Source organism: Salvelinus namaycush, chromosome 20 (assembly GCF_016432855.1).
Source record: "Salvelinus namaycush isolate Seneca chromosome 20, SaNama_1.0, whole genome shotgun sequence".
Classification (NCBI taxonomy): Eukaryota; Metazoa; Chordata; class Actinopteri; order Salmoniformes; family Salmonidae; genus Salvelinus; species Salvelinus namaycush.
In genome coordinates, this window is record NC_052326.1 from 46,928,716 (window position 1) to 46,953,803 (window position 25,088).

The 25,088-nt window shown below is 41.0% G+C and overlaps 1 protein-coding gene across 1 annotated transcript; it reads left to right on the top strand.

The window, feature by feature from the left end:
- Nucleotides 1-267: 267 nt before the first annotated feature.
- On the top strand, nucleotides 268-23,178 carry LOC120064850 (helicase with zinc finger domain 2-like). Its single transcript, XM_039015442.1, has 18 exons — nucleotides 268-1,167; nucleotides 1,445-1,651; nucleotides 2,860-3,374; nucleotides 6,175-6,813; nucleotides 7,575-8,373; nucleotides 8,497-8,572; nucleotides 8,890-12,397; nucleotides 12,751-12,836; nucleotides 12,983-13,120; nucleotides 13,213-13,368; nucleotides 13,496-13,640; nucleotides 13,946-14,062; nucleotides 16,548-16,740; nucleotides 20,797-20,940; nucleotides 21,308-21,517; nucleotides 21,613-21,769; nucleotides 21,898-22,065; nucleotides 22,364-23,178. Exons 1-18 carry the CDS (start codon nucleotides 427-429, stop codon nucleotides 22,477-22,479), a joined length of 8,115 nt encoding a protein of 2,704 aa, XP_038871370.1. The 5' UTR covers nucleotides 268-426; the 3' UTR covers nucleotides 22,480-23,178.
- Nucleotides 23,179-25,088: the final 1,910 nt, after the last annotated feature.

Here is a 25,088-nt window from a genome sequence, read left to right on the forward strand (position 1 = left end):
ATCTCCTCTAGAATCAACTGGCGAAAGGAGGCCATGGACATCGATTACATTGTCTTTGAATAATTGCCACATTCTTGACATTTGCAAATCTTGAACACCATCGTTGTGTTCCCTCCACAACGTAAATCCCACTGTCTTTATATCAGATTCTATGAAGATTCAACAATGCCAGCCAAAGGGACAAGTAGGTCCAACCTGGCTGATCTCTTGTTGACATATAACTTTAAAGTTGTGTGTTCTGCATGCTCTGTAAAAGAGAACGAAATCTCGTACACCCTTAAAGCAGTCGACCACCAATGCAGCAGAGAACTTCTATTGGCTAAAGGCAAAGGTACTAACAAATGGAGGCTTGTTTCCCGCCGCCCTGAATTTCCAAACCCAAGCCAGTATGAAGTTTGTTGGTTCTTCAAGGAGGGCTCTGGGTGTATGAAGCACAGGAACCGCTGCACCTTCGCAAGGAGCCACGAGGAGGCCACAGTATGGAACTTTGTAAAGCACCAGAGGATAGATCACAGCACGTTAATTAGACTGATAACCGAGTCGGATAGAAGTGCCGTCCAACTGCAAAACACGGCCGAAAACATCCTCACTGAGTTCTCAGGGGAATTTCAAGAGCTTTGTAAAGACTGCTTCCTCGGCACTCCACCAACAATTACAGGTAAACGGTGGAACAACACTTGCTCAGTGGATGCAGCCCATGTCTGGAGCCCAGTCTTGGTTCATCACCTGGCAGAAAGTCAGGGGAAGGAAGTCTACAATCAGATAAGGCCTCTGCCCCCAGGCTGCCCTTTCCAGTACTGCAACCATGTCATGCAAGGTATGCCCTGTTGGCACGGGCCCAGACAGTGCCAGTTTGCCCACAGCGAGGTGGAGATGGCTGTCTGGCGAGCAGAGGCACGTGGGGGGAGTCGCCAGGAACTCCTGCAGCTCTCCCAGGAGAGGCAACGCCAGAAGCAGCAGTCGGCTCAAGACGTAGTGCCCGTCCCTAACCTGCATGTGGCGATCTACTGCAAGGCTTGCCTCCTAACCCTCTCCTCTCGGGAGAGCTTTTTCAAACACTGTGCCTCATTGGAGCATGCCCAGATGATCTCCGGGGACACGACCACAGAGTGGAAACATCGTCCCCCGCCCCACGGCCGCAAAGCAGAGTTTTGGCTGTGCGAGAGGTAAACATGTTTTTGTAAACTCAAGGAGACAACCTCCACACACAATGCACATTCCAGACGTTTTTGTACACACCTGAGTGACTGCGAACACTGCAAAGCCTAAAAGTGCAATCTGTATGATAGATGCATATGTAAATAGCCCTTATTGTCTATATTATATTGTCATCAATAAGCCATTTTCTTAACAAATCATGGGATATACAGTAAATGTAATTTGTTGAAATGATCAATAAGCAGCAATAAATCTTACTGATTGTGCCTTTAGCGTCTCATTATAGTTTGTACTGCCATTTCTTCTCAGGCCTGACACCTGTGAATATGGCACCAACTGTGTGAAAGCTCACTCTGAGGAGGAGCTTGAAGAGTGGGTAATGCGAGCCCAAGAGGACAAGGAGATAAGGCGCAACATAGAGGCTCAAGGCCTCATGTCTTACAGGGATCGTCTTTTGGAGGAGTACAGACACAGCAGCAATGAAGTGCACATTGTAAGTCATCATAGTTCAGATCAGGAACAAATGTCTCCATGCAATTGAGATTCAATCAAACCTGTACTTGAGTAAACCTGCACTGCTTAATAATAATAATGTTCCTGCACAATTTCACTGAGGCAAATAATTAGATGATGCCTCACGTGTGAAATGAACAAATTAATATTAAATGTTGACAAAGCGGTGCATTTTTCCAGGAACAGAGTGATTAGTGAGCAACGCAGGTTTCCTGCATTGTGGATTGGACTGAATCTGACAATGAGTGTCAGTTATGTTTCAATGTAAAGAACAAATGGTTGATTTATTTAAGTGGGCAAGTGACATGAACTATTACATCTGTCAACATATGCCATAATAACACCGGTCATAACTGTTTCCAATACATTTAAAATGATACTGTTATACCGTTTTGTTACTGCCCTCCAGCACACTGATATAACTTTTAGATATTCTACCTACTACATATTATCTACATTTGTTTACTATAAAAGGCTCATTGTCCCCAAGCAACTAACAGTGTGACTTCATGTTACAGATGTCAGAGCAAGTTGATGACGTGACTGTCACTTTTGAAGAGGATTTGTGTGTGGAGACTGATGCAGAATTCCAATGGAAGTTCCAGATCAAAACAGAGGTAACAGTTGGCTAGAAGTATGACGTGTTGTTTTAATGGTTATTCCTAACTGCTCATTATGTCAATATATAGGGCTCTTGAATACAGTCAATACACTGTGAGAACATTTCTCTGCTCAGTGTCTGTGAATATAATACGCTGTGCTTTTACATTTTCTTCTTTTTGTCTCTACTCCATCTAAGTTTACTGTTGGCAGTAAAAGATTCAAGGCCAGGGCTCTTTCTCACAACTGTTTCCACTTTTTTGTCCTTCATTGCTATCTCTTTGGGCTCTGAGAAACAGAGTACATTCTCTCCACTAAAGTTTCTATGTCCAACCTCTAATTTCAAGTGGAATGATTCTCATATTCATGATTTTTATCAACTGGCTGGGGTGGAAACAAACTGGGCTACTAATAATTAATTTTGTTGTACAAAACAATAAATAAATTATTTTCGTCCCTCAGCTAGCCAAGTTAGCGAACTAGCAAGGATGAGGAGACTAGCGAAGTTAGCATTTTGCAAACATAATTCATAGTGTATTGTGTTTAAGTGTCATTGGTCACCTGTATATTTTGCCTGTGTCTTCACAGAGACTACTTGCACATGTAGCATTACTGAAACAGGAACCTGGAGCCTCTTTCTCCCTGGGTGAAAACAGTCCTGAGCCCTGCACTTACTCCACGGGTGAACCGTTCTGTAACTCAGACATGACCTATGACATCATCGTGTCCTTCAAGTCCAACAACCCGGGTCTTTACGAACAGTGGTTGGTGTTCGACTTTGACATGAGGCCAGTGCTCCTGCAGAAACTGAAGGTTAAAGTCGGACAGCAGCTATCCGCTAAGCTTGAGGAGCCACCTGAGGATGTTGGGCCCCCTTCCCAGAATCTGGAACGCTGGCATCGGGGGAACAGGGTCTTCATCCCCTGCTTGGAAAAGACAGAAGTACAGGAAGAGCTTCTGAAGGAGTACAAGCCTCCTCAGATTAGTTTGCGGTATAAACCACTTGACGACCGCAACACGCCCATGAATCACCAGAATTACAAAGAGAGGATGCATAGCTTCCTGTACACAGAGGAGCAGGCAGAAGATCAGGTGATTTCAAGGTAATAGCATCAGTAACTTTTTCATGGTTTTATTTCCTAGCTGATCATCTTTAATAGTATTGTGTCGTTCCACAACATGAGTGCACATTTTTATATCCCTTTGATATTTTAAATAGAAATTGTTCACTAATATTAAATCTTAAAAGCCTGTTTTATTCAATGAAGTGCCCATTATTATAGACCACATGGAGAATTCAATGAATCAGATTGTTAATATGAGTAAAGATATGCTAAAGTCCCAAAATGTCCTTCTGTGCACCCTCTGTGACTTCCAGGAAGATTTTAACCCACTTCACCCTAACATTTCACCTAGTTATTTTGTTGCTTTGACAAAGTCATTTATTATTATTAGATTATTTCATGTGTTTAAGGTCAAAGGTCAAATAGGGGACAAACTGCACGAGTGTGAGATAGAAATGTGAGTGGGGTCACGGCCAGGGATCAGCCATTATTAATGGCGACCATGGAGCAATTAGGGTTAAGTGCATTGGCAGATTTTTCACCTAGTCGGCTCTGGGATTCAAACCAGAGACATTTCGTTTACTGGCCCAACACTCTTAATCACTAGGCTACCTTCCGCCCCTAGTGATTCATAAAAAAAAAAAAATGTAAGTTCAACCCTGTTACGTGAACTGAACTCTCGTTTTAATATGGTGAGACTATTCCTTTTTAAATACATTTTATTGAACATGTACAGTGGGGCAAAAAAGTATTTAGTCAGCCACCAATTGTGCAAGTTCTCCCACTTAAAAAGATGAGAGAGACCTGTAATTTTCATCATAGGTACACTTCAACTATGACAGACAAAATGAGGGGAAAAAATCCAGAAAATCACATTGTAGGATTTTTAATGAATTTATTTGCAAATTATTATGGAAAATAAGTATTTGGTCACCTACAAACAAGCAAGATTTCTGGCTCTCACAGACCTGTAACTTCTTCTTTAAGAGGCTCCTCTGTCCTCCACTCGTTACCTGTATTAATGGCACCTGTTTGAACTTGTTATCAGTATAAAAGACACCTGTCCACAACCTCAAACAGTCACACTCCAAACTCCACTATGGCCAAGACCAAAGAGCTGTCAAAGGACACCAGAAACAAAATTGTAGACCTGCACCAGGCTGGCTGGGAAGACTGAATCTGCAATAGGTAAGCAGCTTGGTTTGAAGAAATCAACTGTGGGAGCAATTATTAGGAAATGGAAGACATACAAGACCACTGATAATCTCCCTCGATCTGGGGCTCCACGCAAGATCTCACCCCGTGGGGTCAAAATGATCACAAGAACGGTGAGCAAAAATCCCAGAACGACACGGGGGGGACCTAGTGAATGACCTGCAGAGAGCTGGGACCAAAGTAACAAAGCCTACCATCAGTAACACACTACGCCGCCAGGGACTCAAATCCTGCAGTGCCAGACGTGTCCCCCTGTTTAAGCCAGTACATGTCCAGGCCTGTCTGAAGTTTGCAAGAGAGCATTTGGATGATCCAGAAGAAGATTGGGAGAATGTCATATGGTCGTCGTGTTTGGAGGACAAAGAATGCTGAGTTGCATCCAAAGAACACCATACCTACTGTGAAGCATGGGGGTGGAAACATCATGCTTTGGGGCTGTTTTTCTGCAAAGGGACCAGGACGACTGATCCGTGTAAAGGAAAGAATGAATGGGGCCATGTATCGTGAGATTTTGAGTGAAAACCTCCTTCCATCAGCAAGGGCATTGAAGATGAAACGTGGCTGGGTCTTTCAGCATGACAATGATCCCAAACACACCGCCCGGGCAACGAAGGAGTGGCTTCGTAAGAAGCATTTCAAGGTCCTGGAGTGGCCTAGCCAGTCTCCAGATCTCAACCCCATAGAAAATCTTTGGAGGGAGTTGAAAGTCCGTGTTGCCCAGCAACAGCCCCAAAACATCACTGCTCTAGAGAAGATCTGCATGGAGGAATGGGCCAAAATACCAGCAACAGTGTGTGAAAACCTTGTGAAGACTTACAGAAAACGTTTGACCTCTGTCATTGCCAACAAAGGGTATATAACAAAGTATTGAGATAAACTTTTGTTATTGACCAAATACTTATTTTCCACCATAATTTGCAAATAAATTCATTAAAAATCCTACAATGTGATTTTCTGGATTTTTTTTTCTCATTTTGTCTGTCATAGTTGAAGTGTACCTATGATGAAAATTACAGGCCTCTCTCATCTTTTTAAGTGGGAGAACTTGCACAATTGGTGGCTGACTAAATACTTTTTTGCCCCACTGTAATAGTCAAATCATAGTGTAAAAGCAGGTGAGCTGGTTCTACTCTATTTGGCCATTTTCTGGTGTTTTGTGTTAGAAAACTGAGTGGATCGCGCATAACACTCCAACCCTGTTACCTGTAGATAGGTAGGCTAGACATTTTTTCAACAATACATTTGTTTTGGTGAAGCTTGCGTTCAATTGCCCCTCCCTGTTGCAGACAAGCTTCCATTTTCTCTTTCACAAGGGGATTTATGGCTGATTTAAGATTAAATTGTCAACCCGGTTACAGTCAACCTTGTGACATTATTTGGCACTTATACTATAGTATATATTTTTTTTATTTAACCTCTTGAGATGGGAAAACGTATGTTTTATTAGGTTGAATGTGTGCTCTTTATGACAAAATGCTACATTTATGTGAAATCAAATGTTTTTCTTTTCACCAAGTTACACATCTCAAAAGACAACGAATTGGGTGAACGAACCTATTATAAATTATTTTCGGTTAAAAGGACAACTATCTCAAAGTCCCTCCATTTTGTTTTTGTGTTTCAGACTCAATGTTCGAGGGACCATCACCTTGTCGGCCACCCTAGACAACCCTCTGTTTGGGATGAAGATAGCTCCTCTGGGGGAACTATTCTGTGCCATCTTAGTCCCTTTTACTCTCACCCCAGACACACCAGAGGGTTTGATGCTGAGACGAGGCATCCAGTCAGCTCTCATAGCACCAGTATCTTCAGATAATCAAAGTCACAAGGTCTACGAAGCCATCATTCTCAGAGACGCCACCAGTGAGTATAAAATGCACTTGCAGCTGTCTAAAAGATGCTGCTCTGACCTGAAGCTCCAAAAAAATGAAACATGTGAAATGGAAGTCCAGTTCCAGCTGAATCGTCTGAAGTTTTGTGAGATGCACAAAGCCATAGATCTCCTTCCAGACACAGAGAGAGTGTTACCAGACTTCAGGAACTGCAGTGTCCCTGTTAACGAAATACAATACCCCAAACTCAATGCAAAGCAGCAGGCAGCCATTGATTTCATCATAGGGGACTCCGATGGAAGAGAAAGTGTGGCCCCCCTCCTCATTTATGGACCGTTTGGAACTGGGAAAACCTTCACGCTCGCTACAGCAGCCAAAGAGCTGGTACGGCAACCTCACACCAAAGTACTGATCTGCACTCTTACAAACAGGTAATGACCCCAATGTTCTATTGACCCCAATTCACTTACACCTAGTTCAACTTTCTAGTCCCTTCATGTATTTTCAGTCTTACCTAATGCAATTCATTGACTGGCACAAATACTAATTTTTACATAGTGCTTAAGACTGGTAAAAACTTGTTTTTGCAAGTAGTCCTACTTATGCGAGCTTTTTGTAAACATTAGATTAGCAACAAAGGAAGTTTATTTGACATCTCTGTAATGATTACTTAAAAGAACACAGTGAGGCTGTTGCACTATTATGAGTGTGTCCATCAATCATTTGTATTGTGTAAGCCTCATATCAGTTTGACAGTTACAGTATACACTGACAGTTAAGTATTATGTAACAAATTGTGAAAATACACTGGTTAATAATCCTGCAGCAACAGGAAATTTGAATTATGTGGATTATAATAAATTTACATTTTGTTGATACATTTTTCATTAGGACAAATCAAGTCTGAAATGTTAAAGTGGAAATTACAAACTTTATATACTCTTAAATTGGCATTTTCTGCTGCGCAGGACAATTCTCTGCGACAACAGAATTATCAAATTAAGATGGCACATCTGTATGTCATGTATTAATCCCAATGTTAATACATATTTGAATTACACTTGTAGTTACAGTGTACCTGCTTATTAATTACTTGAAAAGCATCAATTTCATTTAAAAAAGCAATTTTCAGTTCTGGGTTTAAGGACAATCACTGTTAAAAGTTAAGCACGACTAACCTCTCTCTTGTCAGCTCTGCAGATTTGTATGTCAAAGACCACTTCCACTCATACATTAACTCTGGACACCCTGAGATGAAGCCACTGAGGATAAAAGCAAATAAACTAGGGGTTCCAGTGAGTGCCACGGATGAGATCACACAGAAGTACTGCCTTCTATCAGAAAACGGACAGTTTTTCCTACCTCCTGCCAAATGTGATTTAGATTGCCATCGAATAGTCATCACAACCACTGCAATGACAAGGCACTTCCAGGACCTGAAGCTCCCTGACGGCTACTTCACCCACATCCTGATTGACGAAGCGTCCCAGATGCTTGAATGTGAAGCTCTGATGGCCCTTGGTCTGGCTGGGCCAGTAACTCGAGTGGTTCTAGCTGGAGATCACATGCAGATGGGACCAAAGCTCTTTTCAGTGGACGATGACCAACGCTCCAATCACACCTTGCTGAACCGTCTGTTCCACTACTATCAAGCCCAGGAGAGTAGTGCAGCTTTGAAAAGCAGAATCATTTTCAACGAGAACTATCGCTCCACCAAAGAGATAGTAGAATTCGTGTCCACTAACTTCTATGTTGGCAAGTCTGATGCCATCAAGGCTGTAGGTAATGTTCCAGCTCATCCGAACTTCCACCCCCTGAGGTTCCACCATGTCAGAGGAGAATCTCACTTGGACACCACATCCATGTCGTGGTTTAATCTTGAAGAGGTTACATGCGTGGTTAAAATAGTGCAAAATCTGCTAAGAGATTGGCCACCCGCATGGGGGAATAAGGATCAACGCTCAGTCTGTGTTCTCTCTGAAGGATGCCAGGTAAAAATGGTTATTTGTCATTTGAACTTAGTTTAGGAATTCTAATCAATTTCTTGAGTAAATAGGGGAACACCAACAATTTTTATGTGACTTTTTTGTGTCATCGTTTGTCTTTTTTCGTAGGTTCCAATGATCAGGAAAGAGCTTCGGAAAATATCTCTGAGCCGAGTGACTGTGGAAAATATTGCCAATGTTCAAGGTATTTATCATTAGATGTTAGATATTACTACACTGCTGGAGCTACTGTACTGTAGGAACATAAGCATTTCGCTACACCCGCAATAACGTCTGCCAAATATGTGTATGTGACCAATAAAATGTTATATGATTTGATTCATTTGCAAACATTGGTTAATATTCCAATAATTTGTTATTGTTTCCTAGACATGTACATTAAATAACACTATTTTGTAGATTTAACTACTGGTATGTAATTTTGATCTTTGTATAGAAACCTTTTTATCTGTCAAAATAATGAGTCCTTAACCATACCATTTTTTCATTATTTCTTGACAGGTAAACAGTTCAGAGCAATAGTATTGACAGCCGTTCAAACCCGTGACAGCATTCACCCTTCTGACTCACATTGTGTGGAGTTTTTCAACGATGCTCGCGTACTGAACACGGCCATGACTAGGGCTCAATCCCAGGTTGTTGTGGTTGGAGATGCTGCCGCTCTGTGCTACTTTGGAAAGTGCTCAAGAATCTGGAGGAACTACATTGACCAGTGTATAACAAAGGGAAGTGCTGAACCGAAACACCTTACACAAGACATAATTGATAGCGAAATCAAGGAAATGTCAAAATTCCAACGGTCAGAAGACCTGGATGAGACCAGCGCTCAGTCAGTTATGTTCGGCACAGGGAACAACGTGGATGCGATTCTCCAACAGCTGCAAGAGGAGCAAAACATGGCAATCTACAATTCATCTGATGGAGACAAATCGGAATCAAAAAATGTAGACCAAAATAGACCATACGATGGTACCGAAGTTGAAAGAGATGAGTTGTTGCAGTTGTTGAGAGAGCAGCCAAATGTGTACAAACAAGGTGAATTGGTCATGGAGAAATATAACGCGGGTTATATCATACCATTTGACAACCCAACTAAGCACATTATCATCAAAGGTAGAGCTAACCTCGGCAAGTCCTTCGCTGGTGACGAAGTGGTGGTAGAAGAATTTCCTCGTGAGGGCCATTCACAGGGAAAGGTGTTAGGCACCATCAAGGCAGCTGAATCCTCTCGTGTGTTTGTTTGTACCCTCGAAGATGAAAATTACCATAAACGCAAAACTAAGTCTGAATATCAATTTCTCAGAAAGATAATGGTACCCCTCAATAAGAACACTACCAAAATTTGCACCTTGTTCAGTAAGAAGAGTCGCAATTTAATTCCAATATGGAAGCACGATGACGGAGAATGGGAGATTGTCAGACATCAATACCTTGATGAAGACATCAAACGCAATCATGTCTTTGTGGTGGAGGTCTTTGACTGGAAAACGAAAACTGAAAGCAATGAAATCTATCCCTTTCCGTTAGGGAACGTGATAGATATTGTTCCCATAGGATCATCTTTGGAAGAGGGCTTAAAGATTTTGGATGCAGAATTTAAAGTCGAACCATCGCCTCCCAGACATGTTTTAGATGAAGTGTGTTCCTGGGAAGACACCTACATTGGTAAGAGAAAGGACCTCCGAAAGTTGACTACTTTCACTGTTGACCCAAAGAAATCCCAAGACTTGGATGATGCAATTAGTGTCATTGACAAGGAACGCTATTATGAGGTTGGAGTCCACATAGCAGATGTGGCAAGTTTCGTGAAGATTGGTGATTCGTTGGATGATTGTGCACAAAAACAGGGTGCAACATTTTACAGTCCTAAAGAACCAGTTTACATGTTCCCAAAACCATTTAGCATCAACCACTTGAGTCTCCTGCCTGGTCAAGATCGTATGGTCATTTCATTAGTGGTACAAGTAGACAAGGCAACAGACAAAATCATTGACAAGAACTTCAATCTTTCTCAGATCAATTCTGATAGAAAGTTGTCTTATGAAGAGGCAGAGGACATCATCAGTAAGCAGTCAAGAGAAGAGGCCAAGTTTGATACTGTAGAAGACTGTGTTGCTGTGGCATATCGTTTTGCCAAAGTCCAAAGGAAGGCCAGGCTTGGCAAGGATTGGAACTATAAACGACTGGATGATCACCAGATGCCGGGGAAGAGAAGATCCCATCAGATGATTGAGGAGCTTAGTGTACTGTTCAACAATTCTGTGTCTGAATTTTTGATCAACGCAAAAGAAACCATGCACTGCACTCCTCTCCGATGTCAAGCAAGACCTGACCCTAAAATGGTCAAAGACTTGAAAGCGCAGTGCAAAGACATCATATCACTGTCCTCACACCTAAGGCACAACCTTGACCACGACCATGACCAAGAGCTCTTGGACCAAGAGGTCTTGGAGAGCAAAAGCTTCCCCGTGCTAACATCAGTGTGGAATGAGATCCTATCAGCTGCTGGGAACGGGGAAGTTGACACTGACAGAATGATTGATCTGATAGCTACAGATGATATCTATCCCCAGCTCCTTCCAGTGATATCTAAGTTTAGGAAGTGTCTTGGCAAAGCGTATGTCATCCGTTCCAATTCATCCCATAAGGCAACTGTTGGGCACTATTCCTTGCATCTGAAGTCCTATACACAAGCATCCTCGCCCATACGTCGCTACATGGATGTTATCCTGCAAAGGCTTTTGCATTCAATCCTAAGTGGCACTCCAGTCCAATATTCTCCACAAGACATTGACATTCTGGGTCAGAAGAATGAAGAAAGATACAAGAAGGCCAATGAGTATGAAAAGAGGGCTGAGATGATTTCCTTTGCCATGGACATGAAGAAACAAAATGCTTTGAAGATAGCATTTGTTGTTGGTGTTGAGGTAGGAGACAGTTTCAAGCTGTCATTTCCATTTGACAGGCACTCATTTCCAGACAGTTTGCCTGTTATGTACAGAGATTTGCAACTGGAGGATCAACCACTGTACGACTCAAACGAGAATCACATGACTCTAACATGGAGAAGACGAGTGTACTCAGTTGACACTGCCAAAACTCACCAAGAGCTAAAAAGGGTGCAAAATTCTTCTGCATGCACCGAGCTTTCACAAAATACTTGGCGAGACATTGTTGATGCAATTGACCAGGAAAAATGGAACATAGCAAGGTCTCTCATACTAAGCGCCACAACAAAGCAAATGGAACATTTTAAGAGTGTGCCAAAACATACCACAATGGATTTGCTTGACACTGGGAATGACTCTCATAGAACTGCACATGGACAAGATAAAAAAATTGAAATGGAGCACTATGTTGATCTTACTCTCCAGTTGAAGCCAGGAGACACACTTCAAGTCCAAATTACATCTGAAAGAAAGCGAGGTTATTGGACACCCACTCTTCAGTTGGTATGCATCAAACCAACATTTGAAGTGTGTGTAGACCATGCCCACAGCCCTATCACATGCTTCTCCAAATGTGCAGACCGTCCATCCAAGAGTGAATATAGCAACGCTGAAGAGTATGTGAGGATCTGGAAACCACTTTGTGAGATGGAGTCTGCAGCCAATGCTGTGGATGAAAGTGACATCATAATCATTGAGGACCTGGAGCTGAACTTGCAAGGGAGAAAACTAGAAGGAAGTTTTGACCTTCCTCTCGAATACATTAAAGAATGGGCCATCGAATGCAACCTTAACAAGTGCTTACTGTGTATCCGAAAAAGAGGGTTGAAACTGGCCTCAACCCCTGACCCATCAGATGAAGTAGTTGACCCTAAAAACTACACATGGGTGGCCCATGGTGTTACAACCAAGTTCGACGAACCAAAGAAGAACTCTCCAAATCAAGCCAGAAAAGTGCACTTCTACATCAACCATTTGCCAATGGATACCATTCCAGAGTGTGTCTCCCAGAGAAATACAACATATACAGTTGAGATAATCCCAAAGCTTCTACCAGACGTGTAAGTATTACATTAATTAGTAAGAGAAAGATGAGAGAGCCATGAATTTATTAATTGCCATTTCAAATGTATAGACATTACGGTAACACTTTATATTACAGTTCCGGTACTTATTTAAAACTAAGTCAACAAAATGTTGCTTAAAATGTAATTACCATTTAAACATGTAATGTTTTAGTAAATCACCTGGTAATTTCTGCACCATAAACTACAGTGTTACCAACGTTGCATTCTATTTAAAATAAGGTCCTAATGTTAAAGTACTATCCCATATTTGTATTGGATGGGCATAATGTTCCTATATTAATTCAGTATATTATAATTAATGGTGTTTAACATTTTCTACTATCTAGACGTAAAGAAATGGCTGTGAACAATGTTGTGCATGCAAATGAGCTTGTGCAGAAAATAGCCCTAGGACAACCTATTCCAAAAGGAGGTAAGCGCTGGACAATAACATAAATAGACAACAACAAAAAATGTCTCAAGTAATCCAATTTTTACATCTGAGGTTTACAGTTCACAATGTCATTGTTAAACTATATGTTTGAAAGTATTGTTTTGCTGTCTTTTTTGGGATTGTAGCTTCGCAATCTGTTGTACCACGACACCGACTCATGAGAGAAAAGGCACCAGAAGGTCTCCCAGAGCTGAATAAGAGTCAAATTGATGCAGTGGAGAAATCTCTGAATAACAAATTCACACTCATACAAGGACCACCTGGTAAATTATTAAATAGTACTACCAGAGTACATGAAGCTGTTATATGGCTCTTTGCTATGTTTACTGGTATAAAAACCACACCTGTTTCATAGGGACTGGAAAGACCGTTGTAGGAGTGTACATTGTGTACTGGTACCATGTGCTAAACTCCCACAACCCCAGGATATTTGAAGATCCCAAGGACAAGGACAAGAAAGAAGTTATTCTCTACTGTGGTCCTTCCAACAAGTCTGTCGATGTGGTTGCTGGCAAGTTACTTAATGCATAAATTTAAATTGTCATTACAAAATAATGTATAATACATTCACAGCTTAAACATGAGTAAAGTTCTGTAGGGAACATTCTAGCATTCTATGAATTGTGAACATTCTGTAGAGTACCTGTTGAGGTTTGGAGACAAGCTGAAGCCCCTCAGGTTGTACAGCCGACAAATGGAGATGCTTGAGTACCCATACCCAGGCAGTATCCTTCAGCTGTCTCCCAGGTCACTTCGCCAAGAGCGGTCCAAGCCAAATCTCAGGTATAAAACACATGAAATCACTCTGCAGTTGTGCACTGAAAAAAGTTATTCAGCTTTTTAGTTGTTTCAGGTCATTTTCCAATATCGACTCAACTGAAAAAAATAGAAATTGTTTACATGTTTTTTATGAAAAAAATGTAATGTTTTTTTGGCCACTTTTTCAGGGAAACCATCTCACTTGTCTTTGATAACCTGGTCGTAGTGCTGGCTTCATCATTTGTCTGACCGGTGTCAGCATGTTTTTTTGTCAAATGTTTCCTGCAATTGTTAATGAATTTGGATCTCACACCATGTACCATTTTCAGAGCTATTACCTTGCATCATCGCATACGGGAAAAAGAAAATCCGCATTCCGGGGAAATAAAAGAGTTTGACCGCAGAATAAACCTAGCAGAGGAGCTGACAGACGAAGAAGTTGAGGAGTGAGTAAAGATGTATTACAGTATTCCCTTGTAATATACAGTATATTCTTATAACCTACATCTGATAGAATTGCTAATATGTATTACAGTATTCCCTTGTAATATACAGTACATTCTTATAACCTACATCTGATAGAATTGGTAATATGTATTACAGTATTCCCTTGTAATATACAGTACATTCTTATAACCTACATCTGATAGAATTGGTAATATGTATTACAGTATTCCCTTGTAATATACAGTACATTCTTATAACCTACATCTGATAGAATTGGTAATATGTATTACAGTATTCCCTTGTAATATACAGTACATTCTTATAACCTACATCTGATAGAATTGGTAATATGTATTACAGTATTCCCTTGTAATATACAGTACATTCTTATAACCTACATCTGATAGAATTGGTAATATGTATTACAGTATTCCCTTGTAATATACAGTACATTCTTATAACCTACATCTGATAGAATTGGTAATATGTATTACAGTATTCCCTTGTAATATACAGTACATTCTAATTACATTTTATTTGAAACCTGATAGAATTAGTCTAATAAATTAGTCAGTGCATTCGGAAAGTATTCAGAACCCTTGACTTTTTCCACATTTTGTTACGTTACAGCCTTATAATATACAGTACATTCTTATAACCTACATCTGATAGAATTGGTAATATGTATTACAGTATTCCCTTGTAATATACAGTACATTCTTATAACCTACATCTGATAGAATTGGTAATATGTATTACAGTATTCCCTTGTAATATACAGTACATTCTAATTACATTTTATTTGAAACCTGATAGAATTAGTCTAATAAATTAGTCAGTGCATTCGGAAAGTATTCAGAACCCTTGACTTTTTCCACATTTTGTTACGTTACAGCCTTATTCGGGGGAAAAAATGTTAATTGTTTTTTCCCCTCATCAATCTACACACAATACCCCATAATGAAAAAGTGAAAACCGTTTATTTTTATTTTTTAGCAACTGTAAAAAAATAAAAAAATGAAATACCTTATTTACATAAGTATTCAGACCTTTTGTTATGAAACTTGAAATTGAGCTCAGGTGCATCCTGTTTCCATTTATCCTGTTTCCATGATTATCCTTGAGATGTTTCTACAACTTCATTGGAGTCCACCTGTGGTAAATTCAATTGATTGGACATGATTTGGTAAGGCACACAGCAGTCTAAATAAGGTCCCACAGTTGACAGTGCATGTCAGAACAAAAACAAAACGATGAGGTCGAAGGAATTGTCGGTAGAGATCCAAGACAGGATTGTGTCGAGACACAGATCTGGGGAAGGGTACCAAAACATTTCTGCAGCATTGGAGGTCCCCAAGAACACAGTGGCCTCCATTCTTAAACTGAAGAAGTTTGGAATCACCAAGTCTCTTCCTAGAGCTGGCCGCCCTGCCAAACTGAGGAATCGGGGAAGAAGGGCCTTGCTCAGGGATGTGAACAAGATCCCGATGGTCACTCTGACAGAGCTCCAGAGTTCCTCTGTCGGGATGGGAGAACCTTCCAGGACAACCATCTCTGCAGCACTCCTCTTATCAGGCCTTTATGGTAGAGTGGCAAGGCGGAAGCCACTCCTCAGTAAAAGGCACATGACAGCCCGCTTGGAGATTGCTGAAAGGCACCTAAAGACTCTCACACCATGAGAAACAACATTCTCTGGTCTGATGAAAACTAGATTGAACTCTTTGGCCTGAATGCCCAGCGTCACATCTGGAGGAAACCTGGCACCATCCCTACAATGAAGCACGGTGGCGGAACATTCTGCTTTGGAGATGTTTTTCAGTGACGGACTGGGAGACTAGTCAAGATCGAGGGAAAGATGAACGGAGCAAAGTACAAAGAGATCCTTGATGAAAACCTGCTCCAGAGCGCTCAGCACCTCAGACTGGGGCGAAGGTTCACCTTCCAACATGACAACGACCCTAAGCACACAGCCAAGACAACGCAGGAGTGGTTTCGGGATAAGTTTCTGAATATCCTTGAGTGGCCCAACTAGAGCCCGGACTTGAACCTAATCAAACATCTCTGGAGAGACCTGAAAATAGCTGTGCAGTAACGCTCCCCCATCCAACCTGACAGAGCTTGAGAGGATCTGCAGAGAAGAATGGGAGAAACTCGCCAAATACAGGTGTGCCAAGCTTGTACCGTCATACACTAGAATACTCTAGGCTGTAATCACTGCCAAAGGTGCTTCAACTAAGTACTGAGTAAAGGGTCTGAATTCTTATGTAAACGTGATATTTCCGTTTTTTATAAATTAGCAACATTTTCTAAAAACTGTTTTTGCTTCGTCATTATGGGGTGTTGTGTGTAGATTGATGAGGGGAAAAAAACAATTGAATACATTTTAGAATAAGGCTGTAACGTAACAAAGTGTGAAAAAAGTCAAGAAGTCTGAATACTTTATGAATGCGCTGTATATACATTGTTTTTTTGTTTTTCTTCTAGCTACAAAAAGCTTCTGAATAAAGCTCGTGTGTATGAGCTGCAGAGACACGATGTCATTCTGTGCACCTGCACAGCAGCCTCAACCCCTAACCTGATTAAAACAGTCAGTGCACGCCAGATCCTTATTGATGAATGTGCTATGGCAACGGAACCTCAGGCCCTCATCCCATTGGTCAGCAACAAACCAGAAAAGGTAAGTTAATATAAGGTAATATAATTCAGCAATAAGGCCCGAGGAGGTGTGGTATATGGCCGTATAGCACAAACCTCCGAGGTGCCTTGTTGCTATTATAAACTGGTTACCAACTTAATTAGAACAGTAAAAATCTATGCTTTGTCTTACCCTTGGTATGCTTTCAGCCAATCAGCATTCAGGTCTCGAACCACCCAGTTTATAAGAGACAATATACACTACATGAGCAAAAGTATGTGGACACCTGCTCGTCAAACATCTCATTACAAAACCATGGGCATTAATAAGTTGGTCCCCCCTTTGCTGCTATAAAAGCCTCCAGTCTATAACTAAGGGGCCTAGCCCAAACCATGAACAACAACCCCAGACCATTATTCCTCCTCCACCAAACTTTACAGATGGCACTATGCATTGGGGCAGGTAGTGTTCTCCTGGCATCATCACTCCAGAGAACGTGTTTCCACTGGTTCAGAGTCCAATGGCGGCGAGCTGTACACCACTCCAGCCGACGCTTGGTATTGCGCTACCCGCAATAACATCTGCTAAATATGTGTATGTGACCAATAAAATTGTATTTGATCTTAGGCTTGTGTGCGTGCGGCTGCTCGGCCATGTTAACACATTTCACGAAACTCCCGACTAACAGTTCTTGTGCTGACGTTGCTTCCAGAGGCAGTTTGGAACTTGATAGTGAATGTTGCAACCAAGGACAAACAATATTTACTCGCTTCAGCACTCGGTGGTCCCGTTCTGTGAGCTTGTGGCCTACCACTTCACAGCTGAGCCGTTGTTGCTTCTAGACGGTTCCACTTCACAATAAGAGCACTTACAGTTGACCGGGGCAGCTCTAGCATGGCAAACATTTTATGAACTGATTTGTTGGAAAGGTGGCATCCTGTGACGTTGCCACATTGAAAGTCACTGAGTTCTTCAGTAAGGCCATTCTACTGCCAATGTTTGTCTATGGAGATTGCATGGCAGTGTGCTCGATTTTATACACCTGTTGTGTGGCTGAAATAGCTTAATCCACTCATTTGAAAGGGTTTCCACATACTTTTGTGTATATATAGTGTACCACAGGTATGACACAAAACTACTTGTTTACTGTTCTAATATCATTGGTAACCTGTTTATAATAGCAATAAGACACCTCTGGGGTTTTTGGTAAATGGCCAATTGCTTAAATATATAACATAAATATTTAGTTACCTTTTGGTGTGTACATGTTTAAAATAAAGGTAAAACATTTATAGGCCTATGTTTGTGATGCTGCTTGTTCATTATGTAGTAGAATAACTTTGTCTTCCATTGGTGTTCAATCCAGCAGCAACTGTTTAGGTTTGGGCCATACAATGTTCACCTCAGTGGAGCTCCTCAGTAAGATCTTAATTTATGTGAAAATGTTTGGTAAAAAATGTAGATTTTTTGCATGTAGTCTAACCCTTGATTTTGGACATGGAAACAGTGCATTGTTATAGAATCACACTGCTAACCTTATGCCTAACCTTAAATAAAGACCAAAAAGCACATTTTGACTGTGGCTATAGATTCTAGTGGAAACCCAACTGGAGGGTTGCTGGCATCAATCTCTCAGGTGCTACCTACTCCCTATGTTCCCTTGAGCAAGGAATTTAACCCCCTTATCTGCTCACTGGGCACTGCACTGCAGCTGCTCTCTGCTCCAGCTTCTCAAACCTAATGTGTGTGTGTGTGTGTGTAAACTGAGTGGACAAAACATTAAGAATACCTGCTCATTCCATGACAAAGCCTGACCAGGTGAGTCCAGGTGAAAGCCATGATCCCTTATTGATGTCACCTGTTAAATCCACTTCAATCAGTGTAGATGAAGGTGAGGAACAGGTTAAAGAAGGATTTTTAAGCCTCGAGACAATTGAGACATGGATTGTGTATGTGTGCCATTCAGAGGGTGAATGGGCAAGACAAAATATTTAAGTGCCTTTGAACGGGTATGGTAGTAGGTGCCAGTCGCACCGGTTTGAGTCAAGAACTGCAACGCTTTGTTTTTTTCTTCACGCTTAACAGTTTTCCGTGTGTATCAAGAATGGTCCATCACCCAAAGGACATCCAGCCAATTTGACACAACTGTGGGAAGCACTGGAGTAAACATGGGCCAGCATCTCTGTGGAACACTTTTGACACCTTGTAGAGTCCTTGCCCCGATAAATTGAGGCTGTTCTAAGGGCAAAGGTGTGGTGCAACTCAATATTAGTAAAGTGTTCTTAATATTTTGTACTCTCAGTGTATACAGTGAGGGGAAAAAGTATTTGATCCCCTGCTGATTTTGTACGTTTGCCCACTGACAAAGAAATGATCAGTCTATAATTTTAATGGTAGGTTTATTTGAACAGTGAGAGACAGAATAACAACAAAAAATCCAGAAAAACGCATGTCAAAAATGTTATAAATTGATTTGCATTTCAATGAGGGAAATAAGTATTTGACCCCCTCTCAATCAGAAAGATTTCTGGCTCCCAGGTGTCTTTTATACAGGTAACGAGCTGAGATTAGGAGCACACTCTTAAAGGGAGTGCTCCTAATCTCAGTTTGTTACCTGTATAAAAGACACCTGTCCACAGAAGCAATCAATCAATCAGATTCCAAACTCTCCACCATGGCCAAGACCAAAGAGCTCTCCAAGGATGTCAGGGACAAGATTATTGTAGACCTACACAAGGCTGGAATGGGCTACAAGACCATCGCCAAGCAGCTTGGTGAGAAGGTGACAACAGTTGGTGCGATTATTTGCAAATGGAAGAAACGCAATAGAACTGTCAATCTCCCTCGGCCTGGGGCTCCATGCAAGATCTCACCTCATGGAGTTGCAATGATCATGAGAACGGTGAGGAATCAGCCCAGAACTACACGGGAGGATCTTGTCAATGATCTCAAGGCAGCTGGGACCATAGTCAACAAGAAAACAATTGGTAACACACTACGCCGTGAAGGACTGAAATCCTGCAGCGCCCGCAAGGTCCCCCTGCTCAAGAAAGCACATACACATGCCCGTCTGAAGTTTGCCAATGAACATCTGAATGATTCAGAGGACAACTGGGTGAAAGTGTTGTGGTCAGACGAGACCAAAATGGAGCTCTTTGGCATCAACTCAACTCGCTGTGTTTGGAGGAGGAGGAATGCTGCCTATGACCCCAAGAACACCATCCCCACCGTCAAACATGGAGGTGGAAACATTATGCTTGGTGGTGTTTTTCTGCTAAGGGGACAGGACAACTTCACCGCATCAAAGGGACGATGGACGGGGCCATGTACCGTCAAATCTTGGGTGAGAACCTCCTTCCCTCAGCTAGGGCATTGAAAATGGGTCGTGGATGGGTATTCCAGCATGACAATGACCCAAAACACACGGCCAAGGCAACAAAGGAGTGGCTCAAGAAGAAGCACATTAAGGTCCTGGAGTGGCCTAGCCAGTCTCCAGACCTTAATCCCATAGAAAATCTGTGGAGGGAGCTGAAGGTTCGAGTTGCCAAACGTCAGCCTCGAGACCTTAATGACTTGGAGAAGATCTGCAAAGAGGAGTGGGACAAAATCCCTCCTGAGATGTGTGCAAACCTGGTGGCCAACTACAAGAAACGTCTGACCTCTGGGGGGTTTTGCCACCAAGCACTAAGTCATGTTTTGCAGAGGGGTCAAATACTTATTTCCCTCATTAAAATGCAAATCAATTTATAACATTTTTGACATGTGTTTTTCTGGATTTTTTTGTTGTTATTCTGTCTCTCACTGTTCAAATAAACCTACCATTAAAATTATAGACTGATCATTTCTTTGTCAGTGGGCAAACGTACAAAATCAGCAGGGGATCAAATACTTTTTTCCCTCACTGTATGTATATCGGATAGGTTGAAAAAAGGCAGAAGACAAAATTCCATCTCATATGGACTAATAAAGTAGATCTTATTTTAAACTAAGCCTTAACAGCAACCCTGTCTTATCAACTGCATGCCAAGGCCAATGTAAGTCATCATCGTTTTTGCAAGTCATGAAGATTGATGTGCATAACCTCTTTCCACTTCCAAGATTGTGTTGCTCGGTGACCACAAACAACTACGTCCCATCATCAAGAATGAACTTGTGAGGAAGTTGGGGATGTCAAAGTCTCTGTTTGAGCGCTACTTTGAACGTCGGTCCCAGACAGTGATGCTTGATACCCAGTACAGAATGGTAATATCGTCTTCATATTTATATTTACATATTTGTTAATTACATTCTTTTACTTTTAGATTTGTGTATTGTGGTGAATTGTTAGATACTACTGCACTATTGGAGCTAGGAACACAAGCATTTCGCTACACCCACAATAACATCTGCAAAATTTGTGTATGTGACCAATAGAATGTGATTTGATTTAAGAAGGGGGTTATATTTAGTCTTTCATGAATTCATTCAAAATGGTACCCTTAATTCACATCATAAAATCTCATGATTGTTGATCAAAGGTAAAATGCTACGGTGCCTTTGACTATATAGATACGGATAGAGATGGATTGATATCCAATGAGAAAATACAAATACTTCTATCTTTTTGTAGCATGAAGATATATGCAAGTTCCCATCAGAGGAGTATTATGAAGGAAAACTGAAGACTGACGTGGATCGCCCAAATAGTGTCCTTCTGGCTGACAGCAGGCAGACGCACATTGTTTTCGGCAACATCAGTGGAGAAGAGGTCAGCCTGGTTGTGAGCACAGGAAAAGGAAATGAAAACTCCAAAGCGAATTTGGAGGAGAGAGACGTAGTGGTAAGGAACCTCTTGGTTTTCTCAACTCCAACACTCAAATCTTTCCACGCCTCTGGTACACTGAGTTTCCAAAATCAACTTTTTGTTTATTACAGGTTCGGCTCGCCAAGCAGCTGGTGACAGAATCCAAAATAAAACAACAGAGTATGGCGATCCTATCTCCCTACAATGCCCAGGTGGCCGAAATTAAGAAAGAACTGAGAAAAATACAACTGGACGAAATCACGGTCACCACCATCACAAAAAGTCAAGGTGTTTTACTCTCTTACTTTCCCTTCAGTTCCATCTTGATTGTGATTCAATGGTTGTCCCCCGCTGTCCTTTTGAACTGGTTTAGGTTAGCCCTGGGTATAACCAACGCTGCTTCGTCTCCCATGCAGGAAGTGAATGGAGCTATGTCATCCTGTCCACTGTGCGCTCCTTACCCAGCAAGGAGATCGAGACAGAGCCGGACTGGGCCTGGCTGTCCAAACATGTGGGCTTTGTTCGTGACCCCAACCAGATAAACGTGGGCATTACCAGGGCCAAAGAGGGACTGTGCATTATCGGTGAGAGATATGTTTCCTCAAGGGATAAATGTTAAAGATCACTGGAACGAGTATGATCTAAACCAATGTTACCCAACCCTCGTCCTCCAGTACCCCCAACAGAACACCTTTTCATTGTAGCCCTGGACAAACACACCTCATTCAACTCATTGAGGGCTTGATGATTAGTTGACAAGTTGAATCAGGTGTCCATGGTTACAATAAAGATGAGTACTATTGGGGGTACTGGAGGACCAGGGTTGGGAAACACTGACACTACAGTGTCATTGTACTCATTTATTTTCTTCCTTTCTCAAAGGTAACCAGGAGTTGTTGAGCCGCAGTGGCGCTTGGAGACAACTCCTCAAACATTATACGGCAAGGAACTTTGTCACAGAAGCTAAAAAGATCTCTGTGCGCAAAGTAGGAAAATAGCCTGTAAGCACTGTCTACATTGAGCGACGTGGTCTCGGCACCGGATCGGTGCACAATGAACAGTAAAAAACACTTTTTCAGGATACATTTACGATGTTGCTTTAGTTTCAATGTTGAGTCAAATGAGTTAAATACTGCACTCACTGTCATTTTTAATGTGACCTTTCAATTTTATTCAATGGTCTCCTTTTTTAATTACTACCTATGCTCTTACTGTCTGGTTTATGTGTGTTTAAACTGTGAGATGTTATTCTGCACAATTATTTACAGTGAAGTTCAAATTATATTTTTGAGAAATGTTTTATATTTTTGTTGAATCAAATACTGTGATCTTTAAATCAACTGTACTAGATAGTGTACATTTGTATGGCTGTATTCTCTTACTATTTGTATTTTACAATTTCATTTCAACTGTGTTCTTCTACACTGTTTTTTACGGCAGACCTTTTTGGTCCAATTTTTAAGGTATCACATTCCATTTATAAATTATCGTATTTTCCCAAATGAAGCTTAAATCTGACTGAAATGTTATGCTATAAAATATGTTTCATAGTAAAAGGACTATGCATTAGTTAATCCTAGTCTGGCTGCTTTAGGTGTATTCCAGTGTGTATACTAGATATAGATTATATTAGATGTAGTATGGTAAAGATTGGATTCATTTTGATCTAAATCATTTAATAAAGTAATAGCTGATCATAAAAATGGCTTTGTTCTTTTTGTGATAAAGCAGTTTTTTTTCTGTTCACAGGACTTCACCTGAATATTGTTTGCAATGTCTAAAACTATCCTTATATACATTTATTATATCCATATCAAAGTATCACTGACTGACATACTAATATATACTCATCTGAGTAATCCCCACACACGTTTATGCAAATGTAACCAGTCATATACAAATAGTATGCTAGAGGGAAGATTATGATTGTATGCATTGTATTAGTCTGATTGGACCTTGGCCAGCACACTGAGAATTGGCCCACTACTGATTAATAATGACTAGTGAGTAAGGCTTGACTGATCATGTTCTGGCATCTTATCACTGGATGGATGAAATGGAATCCAATTGGACCAGAGGGAGGATGTCCTCTAGTGGCTTTGAAACACCACTTCCTGCTTCACATGTACTTTATTCATGATTGTGTGTCTGCTGCTGCATCCATGAGTGACAAAGGAGTATGACATTAATATGGTGCTTATATTAATTTGCTGAGATATTAATTTGACATATATGTGGGGTTCTGATGACTATTCCTACGGGAACTAAAATAGGTTGTGCCTTCAATTCAGTACAACTTCATCAACCAAGTCGGAACATAAGCATACAATAACATGAATACGTATATACCAGAGGAGGCTGGTGGGGGGAGGTATAGGAGGACGGGCTCATTGTAATGTCTGGAATGGAATTGGTAGGTCGGAGTCAAACGTGGTTTCCATATGTTTGTGTTTGATAACGTTTCATTTATTCCATTCCAGCCATTACAATGAGCCTGTCCTCCTATAGCTCCTCCCACCAGCCTCTTCTGGTCAAATTCCTTCTGGCATCTGAACTTATTTTAAGGTCCAATACAACAAGTAACCTTTAATGTGTGTACATGATGGCTGTTACAGGTGTATACTCGGCACTAATTGATGTGCTCTCTGACACCTGGAGCTGCATGGCAAATGGTCAAGGAACAAAAGACTAGTCAGCCTTTCGCCCTCTGAGGGGCCAAAATGTATATCTCTGTTACAGTATCCAGACCACTGAATATTGACTGTGATAGAATAATACTATAGTATCCATGTAGGATTCTATCTGAAACTCTGATGCTATCTATATGTATTTATGATCTCTGTGGTTACTTGTATCTGTATAGGGTGAACTCAATTACTATATGCAAAAAGTTTTTATGGTCCTCTCAGGAATTCTGTCTTATTGGTTTCATCCCCCACACAAGCCTTTAAATGATGTGACACCCTGTGGAGATTGGGCCTGGGTGTGTTTAGGTTACAAAAAACTTGGTATCGTTTTGATTGGTTAATGGTGGTTGGTTTTGGGTTGAAAGGTTACACATTCAGATGTTATAAATGGAATTAAATTGCCTTTGTTCTCTCTCTTATCCTCTATCCAGTCCATGGAGGAAGGTTCCTAGGCCTCTGGCCTTTTTAAATGTTTCTTTGTTCATGCTTTGTCTTCTCAGTTAACCTTAGGATCTATATGCCTAGAAGTATGCTTTGTAATGTTAATTAAATATCTGCCTTTAATATAGACAATTATCAGACCAATTCTTGTTAGTCAACATCAACTTATTGCCGAATGCTGGCATGTATATTTTAATGATCTTTATGTAGTCAGATAAACATTTTAGTAGGCTAATTGCTTCGTCTTATTACGAGTCACAGGAGGTATTTATAATATCATGCGTGATAAATAATATTGCCCACTGCTCAGGTTTTTCATTTCAACTCTTTCCTGTCCTTGTTTCATTTCTCTGGAAGTCATTTGGTCAGATCATCTGATTTTACAGCTACACAACTGACATGGCATTTCCTGTCAAAACACATTCTATCCCCTCTGACATACATTCAGGTTCAGAATTATTGGCACCCTTGATAAAGAT